Below are 12,541 nucleotides of genomic sequence, written 5' to 3' on the forward strand. Positions count from 1 at the left end.
TAAACTCTGGATTGCAGTAAGTGAAAAATAAGCGTTGAGGGTGGCTATTATGCAGACAATAAAATGTTTCTGTATCAGCGTGGGTGTCACGCTCAGCACTTCCGCAGAGTGGATCCTTCGCGTTATGAGCCAACCACGGGAATGCTCAGCCAGGCAGGGATGCTCCCGGCTGCAGCCCGGTGTTTGCTGCTGGAAATAACAGATTTCCACCCTGCATTCTTCAGCCTGGGTTCTTGGAAGGGGCAGGGACCTTATAAACACAGTCTGGCCCTGGGTAGGGGTGGCATCTGCGGGGACGTGGCACTGCAGCGGTGGGAGCTGCCACACGAAGGAGAAGGGGCAGCACAAGAGAAGCTCTCAGCAAATCATCCTGGAGAAATTAATGCACTTTTCTCCGGGATCACTACCAGCTAATGAGCCTTTGCTGGCCACAACAGGCTTCCAGCTCTTCTCCAGAGCCATCCTTGCATGAACTGGTTGGGATTGGAGCAGCCAGGGCAGAGTGCCCAGCACCTCTGCCTCAGATCTAGCCGGCATGAGAAGCACTCCCAGGGCCTCCCTGAGCTGCTGAGTGAAAAGATCCTTTGCAGAGATTAAAATGAATTTATTATTTCACATTCTGGTATGTACATCACATCTGGAGCGGGTACTACATACCCCGTTACAAAAACGTCTCAATAACGAGTCCCACCCGTGGCAGGAGGCAGGATCCCACACCAGTGACCCCAGCAGTGCCACGGCCCACCCACAACATCTCCAGCCCCTGCTGAGCCAGCTTGTCCCTGCAGGGGCCACAGATCAGGGCTGGAGGTGTTGGTCCCACACCCCACAATCTCAGGGTCCCCAGCCCTGCTGACACGGGGGGCACAGAGCTCGTGTCCTCTCCCCCTCGAGCTGCTGCACCCCAGGAAATGGTGTGTCCTGGAGAAGGTCACGAGCTCAGGGCCAGGAGATGGTACATTTTCCTTTATTTTGGAGTAATGCAGTAAAACCTGGCTGGGTCTGGGGCCCTGGCTGGGCATCTGTTCAGGTAGCCCAGACCTGCAGACAGAGAGGGCTCCTCTGCACATGACTCCGGAATTGGATTGCAAACACAAGCAGAAACTCGGTGCCTGGGACTTGCACGGTGGAAAACATTAAATTTGCAGCCTGATTAATGCAATAACCGAGGAAAGAGAAACCAGCAGCATGCGCCATGGAGACATCTCACCATCCCCAGGGTGCTGACGGGGTGTCACGCTCTCCCTGACCACGCTGCCACATCTGCCACAGGCAGGTGGTGGGGCAGGGAAATCCCAGTGCTCCGAGGGCAGAGCAGACCCCGGTGGCTTGGGATCAGGCTGGAGCTCAGGGCCTCCTCCTGGGAACCCCACAGAGCCAGGAGCTGGGAGGCACATGGAGGAGGATCTCACACAACCATCGACTTCCCAATTCCTGACAGCAACTCAGGTTCAGCATCTTGGGAGATGGGGAAAGGCGACTCACAGCAGATGATTTCAGCTATTCGGAATAAAGCCCATTTCGGGGGCCCGCTGCTTGCCTGTCCCTGTATGGTCAACAGCTCTTACATGGCTGGAGTATTTTATTTAAGAGGATTGGAAAACAAGCCCATTTCTTGGTTGGTGAATGTGTCCACAGAGGAGGAGGGGACCGTGGGGTGACAGGAGTGTGGCAGCTGTGCCGGGGTCCCTGCCCGCAGCCTCCGGGGCAGCTGGGGCTCAGCAGATGCTCTGATCCAGTGGTACCTGTCACGGTCCTGCCAGCGGGCACAGGATGGCAGCCCTGGATCATCCCACCTCCACGGGCACCAGGACACATCCTGCTGTTCACAGGAGCACCAGGGCCCACGCTGAGGCTGGTCAGTCAGCGCTGCGCTGCACGGGGGCTATCGAGTGACCTGTGGAGAGCAGGAGAAGTCACCCAGCACATCCAGCTGATTCCCCACCCACCAATTACCAACAAACAGCCTTGAGAGATGAAAATAAGATTGGATCTTCACGTTCATTTAACAAGGTGCTCTTTCCAAATGTCACCTTACGGATTGTTTGCGTACCCCGTGCTCTGCCTGCAGCTCCCACCGGGGACTGTAAGATGCAAATTCAGCCCCTTGGCACCATTCCAGAGCCACTAAAGTCACCCAAAGTCCCTGTGAAAACACAGGTCTGGGTTTCCAAACTGCTGTCTCCCTAAGGGAGAACACAGGACCCAAAAAGGGGTGCTGGGAAGATGGCCATGGAGGGGTCTGCTGGATGAAGGAGGAGAGCAGAAGCTGGTCCAGGAATGGTCCCAGTGAGAGCCCAGGACAGCAAATCCAGAGCAGAGGCTTTGGGCTAAGTTAACAGCTGGGGGAAACCAACCAAAAAACAGTAAAATGGGAAAAAGACAACAAGCTCAATGTAGTGCTGCAGTTACTGGTCAATGATGGATGCTCAGGGCTGGAGGAACCTTCTTGGATGTCCATAAAAACACTTGAGCATGAAAGTGCTTTCTGTGCACAAAAATAATAGCAGTAATGAAAAAAAAAATCCTAACATTGCTTAATAGGATAATTTTATGGCAAGGGGATGTGGGGCGAGGAAAACGAAAGCATAAGGAATAATTACACTCAACACCAGGAACAATGATGACAAAATTATGCAACTGATTAACCATGGCATATATGTAATTACTAATGAGTTTGATAAAATTTTAATTACACCTTGTTCTTTGGGGCATTCAGCAAGCCATGAAAATAATAATCATGTAGTGCTCTGTCACAGATGACTGCCTCAGACAGGGAGTGGGGACGGATTCAGGGCTGTGCCACTGGGGTGGGATGAGCAACGTGTTGCCCTGGAGCAGTGGGAGGTGCTGGGGAGCAACCAGGGCACCCTGGGGTGGTAGAGACACCCCCATATGCCTGACCAGGGGCTAAGACACCCAATATCCTCCTTACTGAGCTTCCCAGTGGGAATTATGAATTGCCAAAGCTGTGGGACCCACTCAGGGTTGTGGCACCCCTGCCAGCCTCTCCAGCACTGGTGACAACCACGCAGTCCAGATCCTCTGCTCTGCTTTGCGTCCATACCAAACAGTGCCTGCCCTGGAGGAGCCACAGCTCCTTCCTTCCATGGAGAACTCTTCTGGGGATGCTTTCCTGGATTTTCCTTGCCCCAGGCTGGGGAAGGCACAGCCAGGCTCCCCCCCACCACCTCCCTGGGACGTACCTTTGTGGTCTTCACCTTGTTGCCGCTGCTGCAGCTCCAGCCCGAGAGGTCGGGCAGCACCTTGCACTCCTCCCCGTCCAGGCACGGCTCCATCTGGCACCACCACTTCTGCAGCACGATGGAGGCTGGGGGAGAGCAGGGGTCAGTGGCTGGGCTGTGGCATGGGGTGTGGGGGGGCCAGCCCTGCCCAGCTTCGGGTGGTGCAGCCCTTCTCTCCAGCACAGCTCAGGTCGAGGAGCTCTGGTCGAGGAGCTTCTGCCTGGCCTTGCCTGACCCAGCTGCTCCACCTGCCTCTGGAACACCCTGTTTTGTCTCTCTACCCCAGGTAAAAAGCCCTGTCCTCGCTCCCAGTGAGAGCAGTGCTGTCTCCTGCCACTCTGATCTGTCACGCTCTTGCAATTCATGCCTCCAACCAGAGTGGGCTCCCTATATTTGGGAATAAGGGCACTGGAGCTGTTGGGGACAACAAGAGCCTTCCCTGACAAGTCATTCTGGCGTTTCCTGGTGTTGCACACAAGTGCACTCACAGGGCACCAGCTGCCAAGGGAGTCGATACCGCCCTGGCAGGGGCTGCTGCTCCTGACGGTGATGGCATGTGATGGCAGTGCCAGGTCCCAGTGCAGTGATCCCGGAGTACCAAAATCCCCCCCCCAGCACAGAGCCTGGGGCTGCACAGAGTGGGGCAACACAGCCACACCAACAGAGAGTGACTCCAAGATGCTCCTTCTTCCCCACTGCTCTGCTGAAGGATCCCTGGGCAGGTCTCACCCGTTTTAATCCCAGGGCCGCAGAAGCTCCACGGCAGCCCGACAGTCTAGGAGGATGCAGTCAGGAGCCACATGGACGGGGCTGTGGCCATGGGGTACTCACCATCCACGCAGGAGGGAGCTGCCCGGGTGGTCCCTGCCACCTGCCCCGGGAAGCAGGAGCATTTCACCGTCTGGGAGCGCTCCTCGATCTTGTTCTTGTTGCAGCACCGGTGAGCTGCGATCACTTCACACGTGCCGGGCTCCACGTGCACTGAGGGAGGGGAAACAGCCACTGTCAGGCCCTGGAGACCTCAGGCCACCTCCTGCCCACCCCCACCCCCCCCAGGGGGCAGTGCCAGTGTGTGCCATGACAGAGTCACCGGGAGAGACTGGCATGGGCAGTGCTGTCCCAGCCTCTGGAATCTCCCTAGGGAGACACACAGGCACTGGGCACAGCATCTCCCCAGCCCACCCCTAAGGACAAGCACCAGTCCTGCCCCACACCTCCTGCATCTGAGCCCTCACTCCTGCCAGCCCTCACACCCATCCTTACCCCCCGAAATTCATCCCCTCTTGCCACGGCCAAGCCAAGAGCTGTATTGAAACTAATGAGCACGTTAGCTAATTGCAGCTGATAATGAGATGCACTTTGCTCTACAAAGTGTGTTGTGCTGCTTTTGGCTTCAAGCAGAGCACCACCACCTCCGACCCTCCAACTACAACAGACACCTCTGTCTCACCATCACCCACCATCCTCTGGGTGCAGGAGGAAGGATCAGGATGGTGTTTCCACCCTGCAGTGACAGAGGAATGTCACGGTGTTCATCAGCAACCCAGGCTGCTCTGCTGCCATTAAAATATTAAGGAAGAAAGAAAACTACTGAGCTGGCTGATCACCTCTGGGATGGGGGTTTGGAGCTGGTCAGCATCACGAATCAATGGCCCACACAGGCACAATGCAAATCAGCCAGACAGGGCTGGAGAGATTTTGTTCCCATGACCCCAGAGATCCCTGCAGGTCCTGCTTAATGAGCACAGGAGGAGCAGTGCAGAGCTGGGCACAGGCATCCCCTGGGTCAATGGGAACAGGATTTTATTCTCCAGTCAGAGGGGAGCTGCAATCCTGCAGTGTGACATCCCAAAATGAATGCAGGTGAAAAGGTGTCAGGGCATCAGGCCTGGCTGCTCCATACCCTCAGGACACCTTCCACATCCCAGAGCGCAGGCAGGAGCCACTGGAGGAAAGGCTTGGAAAGGGGTACAAGCAGGACAGGCAGGGCCCACACAGGCACAACTCAAATCAGCCAAACAGGGCTGGAGAGACTTCATTCCCATGACCCCAGAGACCCCTGCAGGTCCTGCTTAAAGAGCATTGGGGGAGTGAAGTGCCCTGATGCTGGTGCTGCTGGCACAGGTACCAGTGAGCACAAGCCCCACTCTCTGCCCTCTCCCAGCACACTTGGCCCATCCTGTGTTTGCCAGGCTCAGTCTGTCCATCCAGCCCCAGCCTCACCCCTGGCCCCTGTTGGAGAAGCTGCCCCTGGACACACCTCTGTGCCCTGCACCCCCCAGCACACGGGCAGGGCAGGCCACGCAATCACCACAGCTTTAATTTACTTTATTTATTGTTATTTCATGGTCATTTTCTTTTAATGCACCATCGCTTTCATTTATGCCCATAATAATTACACAATTATCTATCCTGGAATATTTTGTAATAGCATCTCTGGCCATAAATTTTATCTTCCCTTTGAAATGCCATAACAGCTCAGCTTTAATAATGAATTCCATTCTTTCTGCATGCAGGAATGGTAGACTTCAGTGGAAGTGAGAAGGAAAGCAACTCATTAATGAACAAACGTGCCTGTTCTGCTCTGTTTTTGTGCTTCATGGGATTTTTCAAATAATCTGAGGTGGAAGCAGAGATATCCTTGGCTTGGGCTGCCTGTGAGCCCACGTTCCCACCACGCTGTGGTCCAGGGGGAACCACAAGGAGTCACTCTCCCAACCCTGCACACCCCACCAGGGGTTTTTACACCCTCCAGCCCCAGAGCTCACACGGAGCTGCGGTTTTGACTCGTTTTTAGGAAAGCTTCATTAGCAGAGCTCTCCCCAGGAGGGCTGCCCAGGCGACCCCTCTGCTCCCTCGCACTCCTGCTCCCCGGCTGCTCATTTGCAGCTAATTTAAAAAGGTTCAGCTGAGGGAGAGCCAGGCAGAGCTGAGAAATCGCTCATTACAGCCATGCAATAGGAGTTTGCTAACGTGCCAAAGCCCTTTTAATTTGCTCAAAAAGGTGCAGCTCAGAGATAAAGAGAAATTTTCCTCTCCTCTGCCTCACTGCAGCTGGCTGGGCGCAGGGCACGGCGGTGCCAGGACTCGCAGCCTTGGAGCCTCTGCCAGGGAAGAGCTGCCTACACAGAGCACCCCGCATGGGGCAGGCACCCCATTGCCCTGGCACGGCCCCACAGCCCCCTGGCACAGCCCTACAGCCTCCCTGGGGCATGCACAGCCCCCCAGCAAGGGCACTGCTGATGGTAGAGCTGGGGGAGCAGCACACAGCCCTCAGGAGCCATCCCTCTCTCAGGCCATGAATTCATTCCATCTGCCTAAAGGTCTTGGAACTGTACAATCACAGATTGGTTTGGGTTGGAAGGGACCTTAAAGCTCATCTCCTTCCACCCCCTGGCACAGGCAGGGACACCTTCCACTGTCCCAGGTTGCTCCAAGCCCCGTCCAACCTGGTCTTGGACACTCCCAGGGATGGGGCAGCCACAGCTTCTCTGGCTGACCTGTGTCAGGGCCTCCCCATCCTCACAGGGAAGACTTTCTTCCTAATATCTAGTCTAAATCTCTCCTCTTCTAGTTTAAAACCATTTTCCTTTCCATTGTCTTGTGAGCATCCAACATCCTGGCCTGGGGCACGTGACACTGGAATTTTGCCAGCTGACACTGGAATTTTGCCAGCTGCCCAGACCCCTCCAGGTGCCAGCCCCAGCCCTGGAAGCAGGGCAGGGATGCATCCCCTTCCCAGGTGTTTAAGCAGGGGTGACATTCCCGTGGGAAGAACCATCCCACCTGGCACAAAGCACCTCAGCTCCTACACACCAGATTCACCCCCTTTCCTGCCCCTCGTCTCAGGAGGTTTTGGGGTGCCAACAAAACCCCCCCCCCCGCCTCAGACGTGCTGATTCCCAGGATGTCAGCAAGAGACACTGCTGTTTCCTCCTGGCAGAGAGGGTGAGCAGCCCTGTGCCCAGGGCTTCCCTGCCACGCTGGGCTCTCGTGTCCCATGCCTGGGGAAGCACAAGCAGAGAGGCTGAGCCCACGTGCAGGGCGAGCCGTGGGCTCCAGAGCTGCCTGCAGCTGCCTCTCCTTTTGCTGAGCAGCAGGAAACTTGGAACAAAACGCACATCAGATGGATGGTGTGTTTAACACCAACAGCAGGAAACCCCCAGAGAGCCTGGGATAAGTTCCAGAGCTTCTGGCACACTTCTCCCTCCCATTTAACTGGTATTTCCCCACTGGAACCATTTTTTTAAAAAAAAACCCACCTTATCTCATGGAACCATAAAAGAATTGTAAGATCACAAGGCTTTTGAATCCTGCATGCAAAAATAAAATAAAAATGGTGCCCTGCTCTGGCTGACCTTTAAGTGAGCAGCAGAACATGGGGTTTTATGGCATAACCTGAAATGACACATTTTGAGTGTCTCAGGGAGCGTGGGCACCGCTCCACATGTTCAGTAGAAAACACTGCTCTGCTTGCTGGTAGAGAGCTGCAAAATGAGGAGAAGTTGGATGCATGTAAATGCCAGGCAGCGCCCAAACCCCTGTGTCAAACCTCCTCCTCCTCCTCCTGGATGTGTCCAAGGCCAGGTTGGACAGGGCTTGGAGAAACCCGGTCTATTGGAAGGTGTCCCTGCCCATGGCAGAGGATGGAACAACAAGAACTTTCATGTCCCTTCCAACCCAAAGCACTCTGTGATTCTGTGATGTGGTTCTGCTGGGCACTGAAAAGCTCTTAAAGGGGTTTGGGTGTCCTGGGAGGGGGCTGAGCAGCAGAGAGAGGGCAGGACCTGGAGGGAGGCAGAGGATCCTGTCCCTGGTGGGCTCTGCTCAAGGGTGGCACAGCCCTGGGGGCACCAGGAATGGAGCAGATCATGGGCAGACCCGGGCAGCCAGTGGTGTGAGTGATCTGTGCTCCTCACCCTGCAACAACTCCACTACTAATATTCACTAAATAATTAAAGCCTTAAAATCACTACTGCCATAGATGCATGTATTATTGAAGAGGGCTTTGGAGCGAAGCAGCCTTGTTTTTATCACTCATTATCACCGCGTTTCTGTCGGGATTTTTTTGCTCCTGTCACCTCGAGACTGCACATCACACTCTGTCCCCCCTCACCACATGTGTGAGTGTGTGCACATCCATGAACTGCTCGTGCACACCCTGGCACTTCACACTTGCAAGCAGAAATCCAGACTCCTGGGCCGTGTTGAGAGCAGCTGGGAGTGTTCTGGCATTGTGTGACGAGGAAGCTGCCAGGACACCCTGCAGCTGGGGATGCAGATCCTGACACACAACCCCCCTGGTGCTGAATGATGCTCCCACACCCACCCTGTCTAGAAAGGGTGAATTAGGGCAATATTCCACCTTGTTGTAGAGGCTGAATGGGACAGAGGACCCAAGGCTTTTCCAAGTGAAGCATCTCATAAGTAAAAGCCGCAGAGCTGCTGCCTTTGCTGACCAGTAAATCCCTCTTACAACATAGTCAAAAACCGGTGTTCTTCCTTCATCCAGAAAACCTCATTTCCCAAAAGCTGACTAAATGCCTTTACCTCTGCTCCAGGTTGAGCAATGAACGTGGATAAAAGCAAAGGCAGCACTTTGATTATCAGTTTTAGAGGGGTTCAGTAGAAAGTGCTGGGGCCACCTTTGTGGGAGCTGGATCCAGACATCCCAGCCTTGCTCATCACAGAGACCTCGCCACGTTACACAGGGGATTAAACTGCTGGTGAATCATCATTCCCCGCCGAGGACTCTCCTATTTCATTTCCAAATGACTGTGCTTGGTTCATGTGGCTCTTTAAATCCAACCACGCTCCCCAGGAAGCACCTCACACAGCAGCATCCCCACGTGCTGGGTGGGCACAGGGCATCTCAGGCACAGGGGGTGATTCTGAGGTTGTCCTGTGCAGGGCCAGGAGTTGGATTTGATGCTTATGGGTCTCTTCCAGCTCAGGATATTCCACGATTCTTTCATCAGACCTTACTGCCACAGCCCAATGTGGCAAATGTGGTGGCAAACAGAGGGTTTGCATGTGGGCTGTCTGTTCAAGAAATTCGGAAGTTTTCTGGGCTCTGAAACCTTGTGGTAACAATTTAAGCCCTTCCTCTGTTATTGCTCATTTTGGGTGGTTGTAGATGTGAATCAAGTCAATGCTCTAATGGGCTACAGCTTCCTTGGACACAAATGTCACTGCCACCAAGGACGCAGCATTATGGAAGTGTGTTTCAAACATAACATTCTCCAAAAAACTCAAACATAACATTCTCCCAAATGAAGCAAAAGCACAGGAAAAGGGACAAAACAAAACAAAACAAAACAAAACAAAAAAACCCCAACCAAACAAACAAAACAAAACAAACAAACAAACAAAAAACAGGAAAATAAAGTCTCAGCAAGCAGAGCAAGAATTCCTGGTTTGAGCCCATGGAATCACAGCCTAGGAGAGGAAGCAGCCACGGAAAGTTCTTACAGTGCCAGGAAAGCAGGATGGGCAGAGAGAAACCATGTTCAGGCAGACAACACAGAGTGGGGTCAAACTTTTAAGTGCTTGCTCCTGATCTGCTCTCTTTGCTGTGGACTGGAATTTTCCTGAATACAAAGTGCAAGGTTGGGTCCACTGTGGATAAGTTCTGTGTGAGGGAAAAATCCCCAGCTCTCTGCCTGCTGGCACGTGAGTCCATGAGCCTGGCTGTTCATGGACGAGTGAGATTTATACATAATTCACACCCCAGCAGTACACTTGGGCATCTGCACTTCAAACCTTGGTGAGTTGCTGCTTTATTAATGCCAGCTCTGACTCTTCCCTGAAGAAGCAGCTCCCTGCAAATCGATCCTGTGGTGGTGTGGGATTCTCTGGCACTGGGATTGGGCAGGTTGGGTGAGCACCTGGCTGCCAGCAGTGCCTGCATCCCAGGGAGTTCTGAGCCAGTGCTGTAAAGTTATTCCAGAAAAAAATGAGGTTTTTTTCCAGTTCAGAACCACAGAATGGTTTGGGTTGGAAGGGACATTAAACCTCATCTTGTTCCACCCCCTTCCACTAGACCAGGCACTGTCCAACCTGGCCTTGGACACTTCCAGGGACGAGGCATCCGGGGTTAGGAGGAGGGAAAGCCTGCCTGGGTGAGGGAGTCACTCCAGAAGAGGCCTTTTGGTTTTAAACAACGTGGTTGGGGATTACAGGATTAGAACTGCTTTAACTGTCAGGCAAAAATGACAGAAATAGGACAGGGTTAGGTGTGGGGTCAATCAAGAGCACGAGTGGTTTCAAATTAACCCTTAAATGCCCTTTCCAGACAGAGGCACAAGAGGCAGACAGCAGGTGCCCCAGGATCACTCTGGGCTCCAAGGGTTTGTCTCTGCTGCCAGTAACACCAGTAGCACCAGTAACACCAGTCCCACACACAATGTCCTCCCACCATGCACCCAAGGAATCTCCAGCCCTGGACCACTGGGTCACCACCCTGGCACATCCCATCAGGCTCCTGCACCGGGCACAAAGGGCTGGGCACGACTTCTCGGCTGCTTCTCCTCTCCAGACACAAACATCAGCCATGGGTTCACACAACCCCCCCCAAAAAAGTCACATCCGTGGCACAAAGGAGCATCCCAAAACACACACACAGAGGGGGAATCTCAGATCCACAGCTGGGAATAACAAATGAACCTTCCAGAGCCAGGGCGATGCTTTCCAGAGAGACTTTCAGTTCTACATCACTTTATACTTGCTCCATCTTTCGAGATGATCTTTGCAACCAGGGGGATGAAAATTTGTATTTCTAACAAAAGCCTGAGGTGGAGAGTGTCCATTGCATAACAAGTGGGGTTTGTGACTCTCATTGCAACTCGGGTGGAAAGATTTACACCCACAGCTCACAGACCAAGAATCACCTCAGTAATAACCTGAATTCCCAGATGTATCAGATGTACCCATGGGTCATTCTGTGTGTCTCAGATTTTGCTACAGACATGAAGAAATTCACTTTGCAGCTCCTCAGACCAGCCAGACTCACCAAGCCACAGGATTTAAATGCCTCATATTGGGTATCCACAAGTTCTAACTCCAAGGAGCAGCTTTACTGGCCCGTGGCTCCATGTTCCTGCCTGCCTCCAAGGAGCAGCCCAGGGAGTTTCCTGCACACACTGGCGCTTCAAGTGCAAATCCCACGCAGTTCCCCTACCTGAATGGCTTCTGTGATGATGGGTGGAGGCCAGTGTCAGTCGTCCCCACAGCGTGGTAAGGCAGAGAGTGAGCACGAAAACCCATTTGCTCAGGCTCTGTATGTCTCTCTCACTCATTCTACGGAAAAGAAGAAGAGATTTGTGGAGGAAGAGGGGTGAGGAGGGCTGGGAGGTGCAGCCCCACTCATCAACAATGCTGCACACAGTGGTGCAGCCTCTGAACATGCAGGGACTGGGGCGTCCTGCCTGTGGGGTCACAGCCCTGGGAGAGGAAGGGATTCACCCACCACCCTCAGGTGGGCTCAAATTTCATCAGCAGCCCAGGCCACTGCAGCAGGACAGAAAGAAACCCCACCAGCAGTAGCAGAGGTGAGTGATAGTTACCTTTTACTGGGGATTCACGCTCACATCTGCGCATCTGCCAACCTCGGGTGGGTCAGGTCTTGGCAAGGGGCAGACATCAGCGCATCTGAAAGGAGAGAGAAGGGCATGGGCAGTGATACTCGCTGTCAGTGTGAGCCACCATGTCCCCAGAGGTGGCTGGGGCCACCTTGGGCTTGACCAGCCCCTCTTCAACAAACACACTCTTGGGTGGCCACCATGTGCACCCCTCTGAACAGCAGCAGGACCCATCCACTGCAGCAGAGCTGCTCCAGATTTTTACTGCTGAGAGAAACAAAACCAGGCCCTTTTTAGTAGGTTATTAACGCAGATGACAAATACTACACACAGACCTCGAGTGTGTGGGAAGAGCCAGAGTAAATCAGCAGCGAGTCGTTCCCGGCTCCACCTTTTCCGTGCGTGGTTACACCGACACTGCCCTCACATCACCAGGGTCCCTTGCAGTGATGCCCAGGGTTTGGCACTTGCAAACACTTGCTGACAGGCAGATGCATAGACTGATTGTGCTGCATCTGCTGGGGTCAGCAGCACACAGGGATCTGAGGAACAGGGCAGCTGATGGCGGGTTGGATACACACAGCCCATGGCAGCTCCAGAACCTGCAGCCCAGTGTTCTCCTCTCCCAGCACACCTCCTTCTTCTGGGGCTGCTTCTCCTCTCAGCACAGCTGCCAAGTTCATGCAACCACACACTCACACTGCATCCATTACCTCT

At 53.8% G+C, this 12,541-nt stretch overlaps 1 protein-coding gene across 1 annotated transcript; it reads right to left on the minus strand.

Moving 5' to 3' along the window:
* Positions 1-583: 583 nt before the first annotated feature.
* On the minus strand, positions 584-11,903 carry LOC114069288 (protein FAM19A2-like). The gene is made up of 5 exons (XM_027905978.1): positions 11,810-11,903; positions 11,425-11,543; positions 4,077-4,226; positions 3,207-3,331; positions 584-1,897 (listed from the first exon to the last, which is right to left on the minus strand). Exons 2-5 carry the CDS (start codon positions 11,540-11,542, stop codon positions 1,886-1,888), a joined length of 405 nt encoding a protein of 134 aa, XP_027761779.1. The 5' UTR covers position 11,543; positions 11,810-11,903; the 3' UTR covers positions 584-1,885.
* Positions 11,904-12,541: the final 638 nt, after the last annotated feature.

Source organism: Empidonax traillii, unplaced genomic scaffold (assembly GCF_003031625.1).
Source record: "Empidonax traillii isolate 1590-97213 ecotype Southwest subspecies unplaced genomic scaffold, ASM303162v1 scaffold1226:size203360, whole genome shotgun sequence".
In the NCBI taxonomy this organism is placed as follows: domain Eukaryota; kingdom Metazoa; phylum Chordata; class Aves; order Passeriformes; family Tyrannidae; genus Empidonax; species Empidonax traillii.

Coding starts and splice junctions, on each gene's coding strand:
- LOC114069288 (XM_027905978.1), bottom strand. CDS start 11,542: ATGAGTGAGAGAGACATACAGAGCCTGAGCAAATGGGTTTTCGTGCTC. Junction 4,227..11,424: donor TCATCACAGAAGCCATTCAG/GTAGGGGAACTG, acceptor CCCCTCCCTCAG/TGCACGTGGAGCCCGGCACG. Junction 3,332..4,076: donor AGCTCCCTCCTGCGTGGATG/GTGAGTACCCCA, acceptor GCTCTCCCCCAG/CCTCCATCGTGCTGCAGAAG.